We start from the raw sequence: 21223 nt of genomic DNA, 5'->3' as shown, positions 1-21223 counted from the left end.
TGGTGATTATTATTGTGTATGGTACGATATGCACTGTAAAAAAAAAAAATTAAACTTAAAATCATTAAGCAACTAATTTCCAGGCCTTTTTTAAATTAGCAAACCTTTATGGCTCATTTGTTTTCTGCACTTACAAAATTAAGTTGGTCTAACAAGTCTTAAATGTTAGCTACATCTAAATGATTGAATCACTTCAATATAGAATTTATCATAGATCTTTTATCATTATCTAATATTTTAAGTTGTCAATTTAATATATTTAGTCGAAGTCATTTAAAATGTATGCTAGGCTTGCCAACTTAAAAATGTGTTGAAATTAGTTGCTAAAATACTTTTGGTTAGATTAATAAACTGAGAAGTGTTTGTTGTACGTCAACAGAAAATACTACTAAACTAAACATTTTATATATTAGAGTATTTTTTATATTTTAGTGTAAAATCACTTTTCTGCAGTTCACATAAGGCAGCTGCATACAAAATAAGGAAATAAAAAAGTAAAAACACAATAAACTGAAGAGTATTTAACTACATATTTTTCTATAAATGTTCATTTTAGGGCTGTCAATGTTAAAGCGTTAATGCACGCTATTAATTTGGAATCAGTAATGTGTTACTATTTTTTTTAATGCAAGTTAATCAAGGCACCAGGTTCGAATCCCCGCTCATACAGCTTTGCCATCAAGCTGCCGGTGCTCAGAGGGAGCAAAATTGGCCCTGCCAATCGGGGAAAAAATATAAATAAAATTATAAAAAAAATAAAGTTAATTAAGGCTTTAAGTTTGACTTCCGCAGTAATCTGCCCCGCCCAACACACTGATTAGTTTTCTGGCTGAATTATTGAACAGCGTGCTCTTATGGTGTCCAGCAGTAACACTCAGATTCAGACTTCCAGCTCCGACCTGGTCAAAGATCTCTCTATCCCTCTGTCTCTTTGCCTCCTTCTCTCTCTCTCTCTCTCTCTCTCTCTCTCTCTCTCACACACACACAGACTGCGCTTCCTGCCCTCCTGCTCCTCATCCCTTAGATTTTTATACTCGTCAAATTAAGTTTGAATTCAGAAATCCACACAACCAAGTTTACAATCCAATTAATCATGCATTCTTTATTTCAGCAACCTACATTGATTTTATGTCCCCTCAAACATACAAGTATATACTATAATTTTAATTAATACCATTAATATACATATAATTGCATTTTACATTGAGTTCCACTGCCTGGCAACCGTCTGATTGACGAGACAACCTTGAGTAACAGTCAGAGCAACATCCAGCAGCTTAAGAAAACAGGGAGAGATATTGCGTTGCAGTGTTCTTCTGGAAGAATGGCTACTGAAGTTTAGCGCAGACATTCTCTATTGTCCTTCATGGTCCTCAATTTTCTACGCACTCTGTAGGACAAACAGGTTCCCCCGAACCCAGGCTTCTTGTCGAGAAGATGGTGTCAATAGCATTGAAGGACCATTTGATCAAATCCATATTTTCTAGTTTGAAGAGCAGTGCGAGGAGAGTCTCTTTGGTAGCAGTACACAGCACTAGACAGGAGAAGCCAAGCAGGATAGATATTTTATTTATTGTAATATTAATTTCTGTACACTGAAAAAAAAACATTCATTGGGTCAGCTTAACTGTTTAAGTTGTAAATATGTAACATTTCAAGTTTATTTCAAGTTTTGTTCACACAACAATAGTTTCATTAGCTCCACAGTTTTTTTTGGGGGGAGGGGGGGGGTATTGTGGGCCTAAATAATTTAGTTTATTTAGTAGATATAGGTATTCTCAAAATATTTAGCATATTTTTATAGAACTGCCAATACTGACATCATAATACCGCGACAGCACAAGAGTCAACTCTGTAGCTCCAAGCACTCCAACATACTGTGTGCACTTACAGTGCATCCGAGAAAGTATTCACAGCACTTCACTTTTTCCACATTTTGTTATGTTACAGCCTTATTCCAAATTGTATTAAGTTAATTCAAGGATTCAAGGAGATTTTGTTCGCATCACATGTGGTACATGAAGTGGAACGAAATTGTGACTTACAGCTTCCGGAAAGAAGCTGTTTCTGAGTCTGGTTGTTTTGCACTTGATGCTCCGCAGCCTCCGGCCTGAGGGGAGTGGGACAAAAAGTGCGTGTGCTGGGTGGGTGGGCTCCTTCCTGATGCAGGTGGCCCTTTTCCTGCATCTGGAGGTGTAGATGTCTGTGGTGCTGGGAGGCTAACTCCAACAATCCTCTGTGCAGCCTTCACCACCCTCTGCAGTGCTTTCCTGTCTGCAGCAGAGCAGCTTCCATGCCACACATTGATGCTGGAGCACACAACGCTCTCCACCACACATCTATAGAAGGAGGTGAGGACTACGCTCCCGAGTCCAGCTCGTCTCAGCCTCCTGAGGAAGTAGAGCCGCTGATGTGCCTTTCTGATGTGCACACCCAAGTACCTGTAACTGTCGACAACTTCCACCGCAGATCCTCCAATGTGCAGGGGGAGTTGGGCATGCTGGCCCCTTCTGAAGTCCACAATAATCTCCTTCGTCTTCTTTACATTGATGCAGAGGTTGTTTTTTCTGCACCAATCCTCCAGGTGTTCCGCCTCCTGCCTGTAGCTGGACTCATCTCTGTTCGTGATGCATCCAACCACTGCCGTGTCGTCCGCAAACTTCACAATATGACAGCCTGGATGGAGAGGTGAGCAGTCATATGTGAGCAGTGTAAACAGGACGGGGCTCAGCACACAGCCCTGAGCCCTGAGCCTGACTAGTATGCCAGTTCCAGCTGCTAAAAAAACATCCCCATAGCATGATGCTGCCACCACCATGCTTGACTGTAGGGATGGTATTAGCCTTGTGATAAGCAGTGCCTTGTTTTCCCCAAACATGACGCCTGGCGTCACACCAAAAGTTTAGTCTTTGTCTCATCAGACCAGACAATTTTGTTTCTCATGGTCTGAGAGTCCTTCAGGTGCCTTTTGGCAAATTCCAAACAGGCTGCCTTGTGCCTTTTTCTAAGGAGCGAATTTCGCTTGGCCACTCTGCCATACAGGCCTGATTGGTGGATTGCTGCAGAGATGGTTGTCCTTCTGCAAGGTTCTCCTCTCTCCACAGAGGAATGCTGGAGCTCTGACAGAGAGACCATCGGGTTCTTGGTCACCTCCCTTTTTTTTTTCTTTTTTTTTTTAACCCGCCACCGCCCCCCCTCATTGGAGGTCTAATACTTTATTTCACTCTGCAAAATTGCATTACTCTTAAGGGAGGACATATATTAAGAAAGAAGAAAAGGAGAAAGAGGAAAAAATAATAATAAAAAAAAATAAACAAAAATATAATAATAATAATAATAATATTTGTTTTTAGGGGGGTTATGTTTTTTAAAGTACTATGCCCACATTTAAATTAGATAGCTGTGGCATCAGCTCACTTATAGTATTATAGATTTCATAATGGGGCTCCAAATACTACTAAACTGCTGTTGACTGTGTTTTGTAAGTGAAACAATTTTTTCTAATGATATGTAGTCTATTAAAAGATTTAACCTCCGTGTTCTTGTAATGTTTTGTTTTGACTTCCAATGTAATAAGATTGTTTTTTTAGCTAAAGTTAGCGCGACCAATATTGGGATTTTTTTCTTTTTGCTTCTGACAGTTCCAAAACCGTATCATCTCCGAGTAAGCATAAAGAAGGTAAAAGTGGTATAATAGTGTCTGTTAAGTCTGAAAGGTATCCAACCACCTCTGTCCAGAATTTTCTGACTGTTGTGCAGAGCCAAATTGCATGAAAATAGGTGTCCTTCACGTCTTGTGAACATTGCCTACAAATATCTGATTCGGAGAGTTTCATTTTAAACATCTTATCTTGTGTAATATGTGTTCTATAAATAGTTTTATATTGTATTAACTGAATATTTGGATTATGTGTCATAAAAAATATATTTGTAAAAATCTGAGTCCATTGTAAAATATCTACTGTCTTTGAAAGATCCAATTCCCATTCCTTGTGGGGAATAATTACGGTGTCATTCATCGTGTTTATACTTTTGTATAGTTTTGATAAAGTTTTTTTTCCGGAGTGAACGTACTGATAAGCTGAATTAGTGGTGGGGGGGTTAAAGAGTTTTGTTTTATGTTAATTCTAAAATTTAAGACATTTTTCAATTGGAGATACTGAAAAAAATATTTTTGCTTGAGAGCATATTTTCGGCATAAATCTGCAAAACTACACAAACTATTATTTTCAAAAACATCTTTTAGTTGTCTAATTCCTTTTTTTTCCCATTTAGGGAAAATAAATGTTTTGTTGTTTATAAGAAAGTCTGGGTTATGCCATATTGGTGTAAATATACATGGAATTAGATCACTATTAATAAGCTTATTGGCTCTCCACCAAGCTGTAAGCGTTGTTGCTATTCCTGGATTTTTAAATAGAGGATATTTTCTAACTGAATTACTTAAAAATGGAAGATTCTGGATATTTATTTCTCCACTTTCCGACTGTTCAATATCGATCCACTGGTTTTTAAAATTTGGGTGTAGCCAGTGTCACCTCCCTGACCAAGGCCCTTATCTCTGATCGCTCAATTTAGACGGCCCTGCAATTCTGCCATTTACGAATGGTGGAGGCCACTCTGCTCATTGGGACCTTCAAAGCAGCAGAAATGTTTCTGTATCCTTTCCCAGATTTGTGCCTCGAGACAATTTTGTCTCGAGTTGTACTGGCTGTTCACTCAACTTGATAATATTAGTTCTTCTGACCAAAACATATAATCACTTTTCAGAGTGTGGCACATCCCTATGGCATTTGTTGTGGCGCAAAAAGGGGGTATTCAGCATATGCGAGGCATAGGGGCACTGCACTAGAGGGGGCGCCAAACCAAAGCCCCATATAAATTTGCGGAGCACGGTGGGAAAGTAATGACAGGACGCTGACTATTTTAAAACACATTTCTCTCCCCCAAGCCCCCCCCCCCCCAACAGAGGTACTTTTGTTTATCTATAATAGGACAAAAGTTCAGAAGCTTCGATTGGTAATGGAAAGATGTACCAGTATTTTTCTCCATATAGTGTAACTGATTAAGCTCATTTTTTGGTTAATTGATCTGCTTTTATTTTAAAATACAATTAAATTTGTCTTTGTTTTTTCCAGAAATTAAAATATTCCAGGGATTTCCAGGAATTTCTCCTAAAATTCATCACCACAACAAAAATGATATTTAACTAAAGAAATTGTTTGATATGTTTAACAGATAAACAAAGCAAAGTCCCGACATGGAGAAACATCACCAGCGCATTCACACAGGAGAGAAACCATATCACTGCTCAGACTGTGGGAAGAGTTTTACTAAACAGAGTCATCTCAAACAGCATCAGCGCATTCACACAGGAGAGAAACCATATTACTGCTCAGACTGTGGAAATAGTTTTAATCTACAGAGTAGTCTCAAAATACACCAGCGCATTCACACAGGAGAGAAACCGTATCACTGCTCAGACTGTGGGAACAGTTTTAATCTACAGAGTAGTCTCAAAATACACCAGCGCATTCACACAGGAGAGAAACCGTATCACTGCTCAGACTGCGGGAAGAGTTTTATTACACAGAGTCAACTCAAAATTCACCAACGCATTCACACAGGAGAGAAACTGTATTACTGCTCAGACTGTGGGAAGAGTTTTAATCAAGAGAGTAATCTCAAAAAACACCAGCGCATTCACACAGGAGTGAAACCGTATCACTGCTCAGACTGTGGAAAGAGTTTTAATCAAGAGGGTAATCTCAAACGACACCAGCGAATTCACTCAGGAGAGAAACCGTATCACTGTTCAGACTGTGGGAAGAGTTTTAATCAACTGAATTATCTTAAAATTCACCAGCGCATTCACACAGGAGAGATAACTATCTCAGATGTTCCACTGCAATAAAAAGTGCAAATTCTAAATCGTTGACAGCCAAAGCACCTTATTCCACCCAGAATCTTCACTCTGTCACTCTGACACATTCCACCAGAAACAATCAAGAACTGAATTTAACAATGGCTTTTACAGGTTCAGCAAAATGAATCTTATCTGGGGATGTTGTTTAATGTATTCCATGATATGTTTTTCCCAGACATGTATGTATAAAGACATGTAAAAAAAACTAGAAACTCAGACTTAAGTAAAAGTACAAGTATATTTATTTGATTAGAATTTAAAGTGTTATTTAAGCTTCATACTTGTTGTACTTGTGTTGCAAGTAGTTTTTCTACATATTTGAATCTAGTACTGAAAGCAAATTACAACTAATGTGTTATGTAGATATTATGGAAAGAACTCAAAAGTTTGAATATCATCTTGTTTATATTATTTCTAATGTTTATGTTTACTAATACTAATGTCTAATGCTAGTTTACAGTAACATCCTTTCTAGGACACTTCACTAATTTACAGGTTCTGCATTAGTCTTTAGAACTAATAATATTTAACATTTAAAGAGTGTGGATTTCATAGTTCCAGGACATTTGTAGTTTAAAAATTGAGTATGCTTTGCCATAAGGAGGAAAGAATAATTTGGTAAATGTATATTTCATTCCCAGCCTTAACAGATACTTATTTGTTTAAATGTAAACCTTTTCATTTTATTTTCTCCAATTCTGTTCATTTATTTACCTTGCAAATGTGTATTGCGTCACCCTGTTTAATGTTGTTCAAAAGGAGTCTTTGTTTTTGCTGGTTAAAATATAAATGTATTTTTTTTTTTACCTTCCTGGAATTATGTGTTTTGTTTTGATTAATCAGATTTAATAATTAAGTGTTTTTTCTTAGAACATATGGTAGATTTCTGATGCTGTAATCCACAAAGTTGATCAAAGTTGAATACCTTTCCTTTGGGACAATCAGTTAGCCAGGTCAAATTTTAAGTTACTAATGAACCAATAAAAGTACATTCATGTAGGTTTCTCCTCCCACCAGTAAGAAGACTGAAGCCTCAGCGAAGACAACTTTTATAGTATATGCAGATTTATGTGCTCTCTGTTTCATTTATGTGCGTTTCGCGCAAAGTATTGGACACAACTTAATATGTGGTGCTCACCACTTAGTATGTTGTGTTTACCACTTAGTGTATTTACTGGTCTGTACCTGACTTCACAGATTGCTATGTTGTGCTGTGCACATGCTCTGTGATCCTCCTTCCTTTCATCATGGAAAGGGGGGTTATGAATTTTTGGAGTCATGGCAGATGGCACAAAAAGAATGAAAGCAAATTAAAGATAATAAGATAAGGTTTTCTGTTTATACAGTTATCAAAACCATATTATTTAGCTGCCATTTGTGATCTAATGTAGGCTGAACTATCCAGAACGATCCAGCTAACCTAACGCTAGCTAAGTTAGCCTAGCTCAGAAGGCTTGCATTGCTCTCTGTACAGAGTAAGGTAGGCTTGGGTAAAAGTAGCAGCTGTGTGTGTGTGTGTGTGTGTGTGTGTGCGTGTGCGTGCGTGCGCCAAAAAGCTTTTTCTACAAAATGATAATTCCTGCCTTGAACACTTCTAATACGAGGTAGCTAGCTAACTATCTAGCTCTCTATAATTAGCTCTGGGCTTTTAGCTACCTAGCTAAAACATTCCACACTGAAATAAAGTAGTTAACATTAGCTAACCTAGCTAGCTAAAACATTCCACACTGAAATAAAGTAGTTAACATTAGCTAACCTAGCTAAAACATTCCACACTGAAATAAAGTAGTTAACATTAGCTAAACTAGCTAGCTAAAACATTTCACACTGAAATAAAGTAGTTAAAATTGGCTAGCCTAGCTAGCTAAAACATTTCAAACTGGAATAAAGTAGTTAACATTAGCTAAACTAGCTAGCTAGAACATTCCACACTGAAATAAAGTAGGTAACATTAGCTAACCTAGCTAAATCATTCCACACTGAAATAAAGTAGTTAAAATTAGCTAGCCTAGCTAGCTAAAACATTTCAAACTGGAATAAAGTAGTTAACATTAGCTAAACTAGCTAGCTAGAACATTCCACACTGAAATAAAGTAGTTAACATTAGCTAACCTAGCTAAATCATTCCACACTGGAATTAAGTAGTTAACATTAGCTAACCTAGCTAGCTAAAACATTTCGAACTGGAATAAAGTAGTTAACATTAGCTAACCTAGCTAGCTAAAACATTCCACACTGAAATAAAGTAGTTAACATTAGCTAACCTAGCTAAATCATTCCACACTGGAATTAAGTAGTTAACATTAGCTAACCTAGCTAGCTAAAACATTTTGAACTGGAATAAAGTAGTTAACATTAGCTAACCTAGCTAGCTAAAACATTCCACACTGAAATAAAGTAGTAAACATTAGCTAACCCAGCTAGCTAAAACATTCCACACTGAAATAAAGTAGTTAACATTAGCTAACCTAGCTAGCTAAAACATTCCACACTAAAATGAAGTTAACATTAGCCAACCTAGCTAGTGTTGTAGAAAAGAAAATGAAAGGTGGGCTACCCCCACCTCTCGTCCGGGGTACAACTCCCCTGCGTGTTCGTTTGATAGAGAGAGTCAGACAGGTGGAGTGAAGTTGAAAGCAAACCAAGTATTTATTACAAAGTGCTGAATATTCAGGAGAACCCACACATGAAAGACCGTCTAACAGCCGTCCCAGTATAAGTTCTGACCCCCCTCTGATATGACTCCATGTTTTATACCCCAAATGACGTGAAACCTGCTGATGAGGCGTTGCTAACGATTAGCTCATGTTAATATGCGTAATTTCACGTGTTAGTACTCAAGTTTCACGTGTCTGACCGGACCACTAGTGTTTGGCCTTGACTGTGTTCTTCCAGAATGGAACATCATGGCACTATCTGTGTGTGTGCGTCACCCCCCTCTTTGAAGCCGCTGCAGGTTCTAGGGAGGCACTCACTCACCAAAAGGCCGCTTTGATCTAAGGCCTCTTCTGTAGCAATTTAGCCCCGTACCAGTCGAGTTGATGACCGTTAGATAGGGTCATGCAGTAAACAAAATACTTCAAGCCTGAGCTACATCTCATATGTTATATGTTAATGTGTTAGTAAATGCCTTATCAAACAATGTTTACTATATGTGTAAATAATATATATTGTGAGTATTGGTTAATCTTCTATATAAATGCGTGTAAAATACACTGTGAGTAATACAAATGATCAAATACAATGTGAGTATTGGTTATGCATATAGAATACAAGGTTTCACACAATGATTATGTAAATATAGATACTAAGATAAGTAATCATAACTGAAAGATATTTGTCAATACACCCAAGGTAAAATAAACAGTTACTCTTCAATTCTCCCTTTTGACGTATCAACCAGATACGTCAACACATCGTAATTCCTCCAAATATGTATTTACATATGTTCAACACTTGATAAACAGATGTGTGAACATTTTGCTAATGGTGGGAGCGAAAACCTGTTCTGGCAGCCTTCCAACCAATTTTTGACAGGAAAAATTCTCCCACAGCTCCTCTGCCACCAGGCGGCTAATAATTCGAACTCTATCAAAGGAGGAAGTGACATCATTGCCTTAAAGTCATCCCCAAGACTGGTTGGTTTCCAGCATTTCCTCTTGCTCTTCCTCACACTCCAGTATAGGCCGATCCCCCCCATTATTGTCTATTGTGTTTTTTTTGTGGCCTCGTCTGTGTCGATGGTCGGTTTATCTGTAACTCTAACTTTGATCCATCCGACAGGGTCGTTACCATTTACATCCACCCCGACCCCTATTAAAAAATGCTAAAGATTTTTCCCCATTAGGATCGGATTGCCACTCTAATGCAATGGTTATTAGATTATTTATCGCACTATTATCCCTTTGTATGTTAAGTTTATTTCATTTCTCCCGCTCACGAGTCGCCCAGCGTTCGCTTGGATACCAATTGACATGTGTCGACCTAATTACGTGTTCCCACTTGTTACAAGGTCTGGCTTTATAAGCTGCTTGGTCGGTGTTATGGGTGATTCTCATGAAGCTGCAGGGAACATGTCCATGACAATTTTTTAAAATCAGTACTTAATTCACAAAAACTCTGATATTGTGTGTAAAGCAAATAGGTAGTACTGTATGGATCAATTGTTTTCATGATCATATAAAATTATTTTTATATAAATTAAATAAAAAATATATGGAAATTTTCATTACCGTTATGTGTCCGAACCCCTTCTTTCTAATTTTAAGTTAAACCATATTAAAAGTACTAAGCATATCGAATCAATAAAATAGATTAAAGTCATTTAAAATATCAACATTTATACATAATATAAATATTTTTTGTGTTGAACAAAAAAATGTACTTGATTTTAAACAAAATAACTGTGTCCGAACAATTTTTTCTCATATTGTATTGGTAACACTATATAGATAATAGATAAGAAACAAACACTTGGAAATACATCTAAATCATGTTTTTTTTATATATAGCTCCATGCAAAGTTTTAATGATCCGCTGCTCTATTCTCCCATTCATCTCCACACTGATTGATAGAATATCAGGGCCCAAAGTTTTAAACTCAAACAAACTACACATAGTGTGGCTTCTGTCTCAGGAATGGTTCCATATTGATGTATTGGGCTTTCTTGGGTTACTCTTGCTTGGACTTTAGAATCACCGCTTGTGGCTATATTATTTTACCTGCCACTTTAATTTTCCGCGGTGTGCTATTTTACTAAGAAATTATGTTTCTGACTTTTTCAATTCCCAAGATTTTCATAAAGCCTTGATTTCTAGATTTAGTTGATTTTATTTAGTGCTTTAAGAATTGGGATAAGTGGAACGTGATTATTTTTCTCTGTATCAATCGTTACATTACAGACAATAATATTAGCAATATCAATAAACAATTTTTTACAATGCTTTGTTCTTGTTATTATAGCAAATAAAATCCAAACAATGCTTTTCATTTACTGATCAATATGTTCAATATGTATTTGTGCATATACAATGCACAGCAGATTACTTTTCACAATTCTCAACAATACATCTATCTCCTTAAACAATTTATCAAACCTCACACATTGTTTTTCTTGTTCAAAAAATGGCTTACATGTTGAATAGTGAAAGTTTAATTTTGTGTCTACATTTCATATTTTAAAGTTAGGATTGAGTGTGTCTTAAAAGCTAAAACTTTTACAATATTGCTGAAAGTAATTACTCATCTGCATAATGGTTGTTTTAAAACCAAACTTTAAAAGATAAACAAGCTAAAAGTTTGAAAAAATGCTCTATATCTATAAAATAATGATTGGTCAAAAATTTTAGTAATAGTGGTGAGAGATGAAAAAGGTAATAGGTTTTAAAAAGATAAAAAGTATAAAATAATTATTGGGCAAATAATGGTGGTAATAATGGTCATCTATTTACCTCTCCCCCTTTTTCTGAAACAGAATTTCTGTTTCAGAGAACTTAACGCAAAATTGCGTCACCCTCTTACTGTCCATTGGGCTGGTCTACCCTGCCCAGGCCTCCACTGACCCACACCCCATCACTTCATTCATCCACTCACTCTCCCCCTGGGCTGCGCTTCCCTTCCATGATGTTTTAGAGATGTTTCTCCGTGGTCTGTTGAAATGCATGTGGTGGTCAGATCGAGACTGTGCCTGCCTTAGGTTGTCCCGTTGTATTACCCGTCTTTGGCTAACCAGCCTATCACACTGAACCACACACAGCGTAGCAGCACTGTTTTATCAACATTCAGTGCCGTAGTGTTCCTGCAGGTTACAGCTAGGGAGCGCAAACCCAGGTATGTCAGACTGTCATAAACTCACACTCTGGTGTTTACCGTGAAAGCCTGTGCAAGGCACCAAGTACCCATGGTTTATTATTCGTTATTATTGTATACATATTTTATTTATTACCATCAGTATCACCTTTTCTCTTCCACTTAATTTAGCTTAAATTATTTGCTTTGATGCCACTGCTCTGGAATAGACACAAAAGAGTGCATGTCAATGAATAATTATGCAGATTTGGCATCTGTACCTTAAAGGTGTACCACAAGGTTACATTTTGGTCCAGTTTTATTTAATATATACATAAATTATATTGCTGGCTCTGCTTCTCAGATTGCAAACCTTACCATTATGCAGATGAAACAATTTTATATTGCTTAGCTGATTTTGTTCATGCTACAGCCAGAAAATTATGCATTTGTTTTATAGGTGGCTTTGTATAAGCATGAAAAATAAATTTATGCTGTTTTCCAGATCTCTTTCTAGTCTAATTTAATACCGTAAAGCAAAACAGAGAGCTGCATTTTTAAACACATTTTATTTCCCCTTATTTAAAACGAGAAAGACCCAATTCACTAAAGCTTGTATTACATCCAATACTGAGTTTCCTTTTCAAATAAATAAGGTCTTTTCTCATTGGTTTCTGAAATCAACTATCCCTCTGAAGAGGATCAAAATGTCAGCATAGCCTGAGATACATGAGAACATAGAGAAATTAGATATTACATCTGTCTTATATAGATCTCATTCAGCTAGGACTGAACTGAGATCAGTCTGAGTAAGAAACGAATAGTAAGATAATTGACTAAATCACCTGATAGAAAAAGCTGTGTTTGGAATGGCTCACTCATTAATTCATTCACTATTCACTATGTAGCATTTTCTATTTATTGAACTGATTATTTAAAAATCAAATAATAAACCATGTTTATTTGTCCTGCTCTGAGGACATCTGACACAGCAGTACTGCATGGCATAGTATATTTTGGAATTTCTAGCATACATCTTCTGTACAATATTATCATAATATAATGTAATTAAGTGGAGTTATGTGCCATAACTAAGTTTTGGGAGTGAGCCACGCCCTCACTCCTCCCACTTCCATCCCTATTTAAACAGTCACTTCCTCTCAACCTACTCATTGAACAAACCTCGCATGTGGTGTTGCCGACCCCTCCTTACCTGGTACAGGATGGTTCTGCACCTGTCTGTCTCCTGCGACCAGCTGCTCCCATCCACCCTGACTCCTCCACTGCCTCTGCTCCAGGCTGCCTTCCCTGGTAGTGGTTTCATCTTGTCTCGGCTGCTGTGGCTATCGTCTCCTCTACCTGGTCTGGCAGCTCCCGTATGGTCTCCTCGGCCCTTGAGCGGTCTCACTTGCCGCAGCTGCTATACCCTTCCTCCTGCCCCTGCGGGGCCTCCACGCGTTCTCCGCGTTCTCTCTCTTTCCGCCATCTCTCCAGCGACGCTGCCGCTGTTTATCCTCTCCTGCTGCCACTGCGGGGCCTCCACGCGGTCTCCGCGTCCTCGGCGGTCTCTCTCCCTCTCTCTTCGCCGCTGCTGCTTCCTTCACGAGGCCTCCCCGCGACCCTGTCATCCGCGGCGGTCTCTCTCTCTCTCTCTCTCTCTCTCAGCGCTTCCGCTGAACCACTCCTGCTGCACTCACAGGGCTTCCTCGCGTCTTCGCCGGACTCCTCTTCGACCCTTTTCGGCGCTGCACGCGCCCCTCCGGCGGCTCGCTGCACTGCTTGGAGCCGTCTGTTTTGCATTTCCTCCTACTACTGCCTCTCTGGGCGATATTCGAGCTTCGAGCGTGGACGCGCCTCCTCTCTCTCTCTCTCGCCCTTCTCTTTCTCTCACTTTCTCTCTCTGCCGCTACCGCGGCCCGCTCCGACCTGCGTTTCTTTTCCACCCAACCCGCTGGCCGGGTATGGCTCCGCCTTCCTGCAGCCTCACTGGGCCGTTCTTGAGCGTGGCCACGCCTCCTCTCTCTCTCTCTCTCTCTGTCGGCGTGCCTCCTTATCCGTGGATCAGCGGTTTTTCTGCAGACGTGTTCAGCGCCCCTCTCTCTCTCTCTCGCTCGCTCGCTCGCTCGCTACCGGCGCCCACGCCGGTGCCGCTACCGCGGCCCGCTCTTCCTTTTTTCCCTTCCGGCCCGTGTTTCTTTTCCGCCCGACCCGCTGGCTGGGTGTGGCTCCGCCTTCCTACAGCCTCACTGGGCCGTTCTGGAGCGTAGCCACGCCTCCTCTCTCTCTCTCTCTCTCTCTCTGTCGGCGTGCCTTCTCATCCATGGATCAGCGGTATTTCTGCATATGAGTTCAGCGCCCCTCTCTCTCTCTCTCTCTCTCTCTCCCTCTCCCTCTCTCTCTCTCAGCGTCTTCTTTCTCTCTCTGCCTCTACCGGCGCCCACGCCGTTTCCACTGCCTCTGCCGGCGCCCGCGCCGCTCCCGTGGCCCGCCCTTTCCTGTTTCCCCTTCCAGCATGCTTTTTCCGCCTGACCCGCTGGCTTGGTGTGGCTCCGCCTCCCTGCAGCCTCACTGGGCGGTACTCGAGCATGGCCACTGTGATATTACTGCTGCTGATTTGGCGCCGCCTGCTGGTCACGTGCTGCTAATTTCAGTGTAGACGGCTGCATGTCGGGAGACCCCCAGCTGCCTGTGATATCCCTGCCGTGGGCCGGCTTGCTGGCGGCCCGGAACTGGCGTTCCTCCGAATGCTGACCTCGTTTCGGAATTTAAGGCAATTATCCAACGTGGTGTCTATGCTTGAGCTGGACAGAGTGCGTGGGTCGCATATGCTCCCTGCTTCCATCATAACCCTCCTCGCCATGATCGCAATCATTTTCGCCATCATTATACTTATCTTACCATCGTATTCATCTTTGCCGTCGGCATCTTCACCCTTGCAGTCTTTGCCTCCATATCTCTGCCACCATCGCTGCTCTGTCTATTGTATTGTGCCATTGTCGTCACCACGATCCTTGGCACCCTCATCATACTCACCTCCATCATCGCCATCGCATGGCCATCTTCACCATCGTCGTCATCACCACCATCTTTGCATCACCATCGTAGTCGTCATCTTCGTGGCAGTCTTCACCATCATCACCTCCATCTTTGCCCACATCACCATCATCGCCGCAATCTTCTCGCCGGCATCTTCATCACTTTCACCTGCTTCGCCTGCATCATTGCTTTCGTCATCGCCATGGTCTTGAGCGTGATCTCACTCTCGTCATTGCCCTCTTTGTCGTCATCGTCATCCCCACCATCTCCGCCTGCATCGCCTTCATCTCCGCCATAGTCTTCATCACCATTGCCATTGTCTCTGCCTACATCACCGCCTTCATCTCCGTTACCGCCATCTTCTGGCCTGCATATTCGTTGCTTTCACCTTCTTCGCTCTCATCAACGCCATGCTGAGCATCATCTCATCCTCATCGTGGCCATTTTCACCTTAATCGTCTCCGCCTCCTTTGTCTGCATCGCCTTCATCGTCGCTGCCATAGTTTTCGTCGTGGCTATCATTGTCATTGTAGTAGCCATCTTCATCCTCATCATTGCCGCACTCTCTGCCTACATCCCATCAGCGCGATCTTCTCACCTACGTCTTCATCTTCCTCGTCTTCATTGCCATCGTCTTGGGCATCACCTTGCCCTCGCTATGGCCATCTTCGCCACCATGGTCACCATCGCCCCCATCTCTTCCTGCATCACCTTCATCTCTGCCACTGTTGTCATGGCCATCCTCGTTGTCTTTGTCTCTGTCATCGCCATCGTCGCTGCGTTCTTCTCGCCTTCATCTCCATCTTCCTCATCTTCATCGCCATCGTCTTGGGCGTCACCTTGCCCTCGCTTTGGCCACCATGATCACCATCGCCACCTTCTCTGCCTGCATCACCTTCATCATCTCTGCCACAGTTGTCATGGCCATCCTCATTGTCGTCGTCTGTCTGTCATCAACATAATCATCGCTGCGATCTTCTCGCCTTCGTCTTCATCGCCATCGTCTTGGGCATCACCTTGCCCTCGCATGGCCATCTTCATCACCATGGTCACCATCGCCACCATCTCTGCCCACATCACCTTCATCACCTCTGCCACTGTTTTCAGGGCCGTCCTCATTGTCTCCATCTCTGTCTGTCATCGCCATCATCATCGCTGCAATCTTCCCGCCTTCGTCTTCATTTTCTTTGCCTTCGCCGCCATCGTCTTGGGCATCATCTTGCCCTCACTTTGGCCATCTTCACCACCATCGGCATCATTGCCACCATCTCTGCCTATGTCATCGCCATCATCGCCGCAACTTCATAGCTTGCACCTTCGCCGCCCGCATAATCGCCACCATCTGGGACGTAATCTCACCCTCTTCATTCCAATCTTTTGTTGCCGTTGTAACAATCACCCTCGCCGTACTAACCTTTGTCACCGCCACCCTCGTCTTCGCCTCCTTACCCATCTTCGCTACACCAGTCGGTCTGTCCTCCCTGCCCATCCTCCATCATCCCAACACCAGTCCATCTGTCCTCCCTGCCCATCCTCCATCATCCCAACACCAGTCGGTCTGTCCTCCCTGCCCATCCTCCATCATCCCAACACCATTTCATCTGTCCTCCCTGCCCATCCTCCATAATCCCAACGCCATTTCATCTGTCCTCCCTGCCCATCCTCAATCATCCCTACACCAGTCCATCTGTCCTCCCTTCCCATCCTCCATCTTCCCACCGCCATTCCAACTGTCCTCATTCTGTCTGTCCTCCCTACTCTCTTTTGTTTATCTCCTGTTGCTGCCATCTTCCCACCCCGTCTTCACCCACTGCATCGCCCCGTCTTCCCACTCCATCGCCCCGTCTTCCCACTCCGTCTTCCCACTCCATCTTCCCACTGCCTTGCCCCGTCTTCCCACTCCATCGCCCCGTCTTCCCACACCGTCTTCCCACTCCATCGCCCCGTCTTCCCACTCCATCGCCCCGTCTTCCCACTCCATCGCCCCGTCTTCCCACACAGTCTTCCCACTCCATCGCCCCGTCTTCCCACACAGTCTTCCCACTCCATCGCCCCGTCTTCCCACTCCATCACCCCCCCCCCCTCACTTCTGTTGGACCATCAGGAGCACCCCTTCTACCTTACCAGGTCGCTCCTGCTGCGCATGCGGGTCGGTGGCTGCTTTTGGGGCCTTTAAACTACATGTACAACACGTGCATCATTCCGTTAAGTCGCTCAACACTACCTTTCCACTTCAACCGATTTCTGCCACCAAGGACCTCATTCATTCTTATACTCGAATAGGCTGGCAGCACCTTCAAATACCTTACTTAATTATTCCCTACCTTTCTTTCCTTTGACTTCCACACTGCCTTCCCCTTGCATCGGTTCATCCTCTGGCTTTCTCAAGACTACGAGGTCGGACTTCCAACACTCAGTTGCTTCTTAAATCCAGCAGTGGTGGAAAGTTCTGATTTAATTTTTGGGGCTTCGGCTTCACGCTTTACAGCGAAGCTGCCCCGAACTCCATCCCAAATACTCTGAGTTCGCTCCCCCTCTTTCTTCTTCTCTGCCCAATCAAGGGCGTGGGTCAATACTAGCAAAGTGGAGTTATGTGCCATAACTAAGTTTTGGGAGTGAGCCACGCCCTCACTCCTCCCACTTCCATCCCTATTTAAACAGTCACTTCCTCTCAACCTACTCATTGAACAAACCTCGCACCCACCTCCTCCCCATCTTCCTCCTTCTTTAATTTTATTCTCTTCTCATGTTTCTTTTCATGAGAGGGGGGGCTTCGGCTTCACGCTTTACAGCGAAGCTGCCCCGAACTCCATCCCAAATACTCTGAGTTCGCTCCCCCTCTTTCTTCTTCTCTGCCCAATCAAGGGCGTGGGTCAATACTAGCAAATAGTGAACTATATGGGGGAAAAAATGTACTGCTCAGTTTTTACAAAGCACTGTAAAAATGGCCAATCCAAACTGCTTAGTATTTCTGCAATAGGAAACGATTCCGACACAGCCACACACCTTTATTATTTTCATTATTAGATTTGCTTATAGAATATAGAGTTAGACATATGTCCCTGTTAGGTTAGGGCCTCAAGATATAGTCCAATACCCAAAATTAAGCTAATTATTTTCCTCAATTCTGACTCCCCCTTTTTTTTTTTTTTTTTTTTTTATTAGTTTTGCTAACCAACCCCTGTGGTGGAAAATAATGACAGGAAGAAAGAAAACTTCAGAGTCTCTGAGTCTTGATCAGAATGAGTAACAAGATTTATTGAGAAGACACACGTATGAATACAGAGTGATCTCCTGCCTTGCAAGAGTGCCACGCTCTCTTTATACCCCACCCTTACTATCTTGCTTCCCAATTATGGGCACAGTGCCACCATTGTGACACGTCAACTTCTTCTGACAGATGGTATGACATAATCCCTTAGTGGGCATATCAGGCTGGTTCTCAAAACATTGCAAGCAGAAAGGAAGATGACCCTGGCGCCAGAATTTGTAGACAGAACAACTGTGACGTGCATTCCTTAACACATACACATAGACACACACTGCTTTCCCCAGATAGAAAAACTCTCACTCAGAGTACACATTATCATCGCATGGAACAAAAAGTAATATCATGAATAGTCGTCATTGTTTATGAATTATCACACGTCATTGATTATGAATCATTTCAATAAACACCTTCCATCACACTCCCCCCTTTGATTCTGAATCAATAATAATTTTTTACAGATAATTTTCTTTACCTTCATCAAACAAACGGTCCAGCCTAAATGCAGTATCTAACTCTATTGTATCTACTGCAACTTGCAGGAACTGGCCTTTCTTCTGCATATGGCGGAACAAAAATTAATAGATATATATTAGAAAAGAGTAAAAGTACATCAACAAATAAAATCTCGATAGATCAACACATTCCCAACCCATAGAGAGAGAGAGAGAGAGAGAGAGAGACAGAGAGAGAGAGAGAGAGAGACAGAGAGAGATAGAGAGACCAAAGCCAGTCGATGGCCAGAGAGAACTCCTCATACTTCATCCAAGCAGTTATACATTTTGCAAATGACATGTGATTGTACAGAACTTATCATATGATTACGTCAGCAGAGTCCAGTTAACAGCTTGTTGTCCAGTTTTAATGACGTGATCAGCTCCAGCCTGTCTGAGCAACAAGTTCTTATCATGATGTTGTTCAGCACTGTGTCCTTCATGAACACAGCAGACAGTCCTTAAGTGTCCTAAAGTCTGTGAGAAGATGAGACAGAGGAAAAGAGTGGATGGAAAGATCTTCTGGCCTGTGTGTGACTTTACGCCGTGTAGAACAGGCATGCGCTGGCTATCTGAGGAGAGGTTTCCAGCACTTCACTCAGAGAGCTTGTTGTCTCCTAGTTCATATGCACTGGTCCCAGAACAGCAGAACAGCAGTGAAGCTTCTCTGCCACTCAGGGTCACGTTCTCCTCACAGCTCTCATTGTTGATGAAAACACTCTGACCTTCCTGATTCCTGAAAAAGTAAAAAACAACCTCCAAAGCCTTGTGTCGCCGTGACAGTTAAAAAGAGAGCAAAAATCATAAGGTTATTAAGTGAATTATAAAGTGAACAGTAAAAATAATAACTGTATATATAAATGTATAAAACATTTAAGAATAAGAGTGTAAAGGTGTGGTTATCTCCAATCACACCCTTCACTCCCCCCCTTCTAGACCAAATGGAATCATCCAAGATTCCATGATGGTCTACATAACGCCTAAGAAGCCCCGGGAGTAATGACAAGTGTCCGCATACAGAGTATGAGAACAAGTGTTTCTTCATCTCAGCTGTGGACATGCTGGGGCCAATTGCACACCAGTCCCCACGCCGGACTCTCCCTGCCTCGTTATGCCCACCATGGATCTGAGAAGATTCATAAACAAAATGTTTACTACATTAACTTTCTCTTTTTTTTTTCAGAATTACAACATAAAGTTTTTTTTCAACATTGTCACTGTTTTTGCTCTAGACTATAGAATACATAGTCTCAACATTTATTTATCAAATACCTTCTTATTTTCTTTTAACCTTTCACATTGTCTAATTTAATCTTCAACCATAATAATGTATATATTTTTATACATTAATTAGACATTTTCTTACACTAGATGCTGAGAAGCTGATCTACACCTTTGTTTTGATTAGAGTATTGTAATGCATTATTCTCTGGATTACAATTATTATTCTCTACAATTTACAAATTACATCTTGGTCAAAATGCTGCAGCTACAGTTCTAACTCACACACAAAAAAAAGAGAGAAGATTATTTAGATTGGATTTTAATATTCATTTAGTGTAAAAAGTGTATATATCAGTATAAGTATATCTCAGGACTCCTGACAGATCGACAATTCCAGCTCATTTGTTGAGAACATTTAGCGTTGCATTCTGTATTTATGCACCAAAGATTTGTAACTCTCTATCAGTTTATATCCCTCAGGGATCATCCAGTTCTTCCTTTGAAGCACATCTAAAACTTATTTGTGCACTTCAGATTAATCTTAGTTTTATTTATTTTAAAATAGTTTGTTATGTGCCAAACATTCTTAATGCCAATCTATAGACCCACAATCCTCAACTTTACATATACTCAGAAATCCTTAAAGCATTGCTCATAATATTTATTCTTATTGGTGCTGTTATTTGAGGGCGAACATACAAGGAGCATAAAACACCCCCTTTTTATTTTAGTTATTTAAGTAGAGAGTTCAGTTCTTCCAAAACACTGATGAGTATGATGCAGTCAGTGCATTTCCTCTATATCCTTCGTAAACTTATTTTCCATCTGTTAACTTGAGTCTAAAAACATTTGGCTGATGTTAGAATTTAAATGTGTGTGGAGTTGTGTCCACAAGCTGTTGTAGGCATGGTCCACCTAAGTTTAGACTAACTAGTTCCTATGACAGTGATTTTGAAGCTATGAGCTGCAGTGGTCCTGTTAGAAGTCATTGGCCTAATATTTATTTTTCTTGTTCAGTTCCAATATATATTTTTGCGAACTGTGCTACCTGTAAATTAATTGCAAAAAATAAAAACATATTTAAGTTTCACTTGTTTGGCATAGTTGCAAGACTGTTAGCTGGTGGTTTAGCAAGCTAGTTATTATTATATATATTGAATTAATTTAGCATTAATATTAATGCACATATAAGAGAAAGATTTCTATCTTACCCTATATATATATTTTTTAAAAACTTTTGGAGCAAGCAAAGCTCTTTTTGTAGTTGATAGTCTACATTGATGTATTAATAAGATTTTAAATGGTTAATTTTTATTTAAGCCAGCATGTTTGGTTACTTTAGCTAGTTACAACTACATCTGAGTTTATATGTATTAATTTTGTCAAAAGCCAGTAAACAACTTCCCTTACATAAGCCTTAATGGAGATGATTGTTATTAAAAATGTTTTATACAAATCATAGTCATTAGGCAACATAAATTACATAA

General features: G+C 41.0%; 6 protein-coding genes across 7 annotated transcripts in view; 4 read left to right on the top strand and 2 right to left on the bottom strand.

Moving 5' to 3' along the window:
• Positions 1–21223, top strand: part of LOC111196715 (zinc finger protein 484-like) — a 353380-nt gene that overhangs the window by 54001 nt on the left and 278156 nt on the right. The gene's annotated exons all lie outside the window — the stretch shown is intronic.
• The window catches only part of LOC125801418 (zinc finger protein 239-like), a 203934-nt gene that overhangs the window by 14961 nt on the left and 167750 nt on the right, over positions 1–21223 (top strand). The window lies entirely within an intron of this gene.
• Positions 1–21223, top strand: part of LOC125801283 (zinc finger protein 239-like) — a 232390-nt gene that overhangs the window by 121212 nt on the left and 89955 nt on the right. The window lies entirely within an intron of this gene.
• LOC125801417 (zinc finger protein 239-like) overlaps positions 1–21223 on the bottom strand; it is a 181259-nt gene that overhangs the window by 132985 nt on the left and 27051 nt on the right. The gene's annotated exons all lie outside the window — the stretch shown is intronic.
• The window catches only part of LOC125801460 (zinc finger protein 239-like), a 203053-nt gene that overhangs the window by 155460 nt on the left and 26370 nt on the right, over positions 1–21223 (bottom strand). The window lies entirely within an intron of this gene.
• LOC125801527 (zinc finger protein 3-like) lies at positions 383–6012 on the top strand. Its single transcript, XM_049478335.1, has 2 exons — positions 383–2688; positions 5139–6012. The coding sequence occupies exon 2, from the start codon at positions 5261–5263 to the stop codon at positions 5912–5914; it is 654 nt and encodes a 217-aa protein (XP_049334292.1). The 5' UTR covers positions 383–2688; positions 5139–5260; the 3' UTR covers positions 5915–6012.

This window comes from Astyanax mexicanus, chromosome 4 (genome assembly GCF_023375975.1).
Source record: "Astyanax mexicanus isolate ESR-SI-001 chromosome 4, AstMex3_surface, whole genome shotgun sequence".
NCBI classification, from domain to species: Eukaryota; Metazoa; Chordata; class Actinopteri; order Characiformes; family Acestrorhamphidae; genus Astyanax; species Astyanax mexicanus.
The sequence above is the reverse complement of the archived record's forward strand: the minus strand, read 5'-3'. Positions and strand labels throughout refer to the sequence as shown.

Bases quoted from the DNA above. Each gene is read 5' to 3' on its own strand.
- LOC125801527 (XM_049478335.1), top strand. From the start codon at position 5,261: ATGGAGAAACATCACCAGCGCATTCACACAGGAGAGAAACCATATCAC.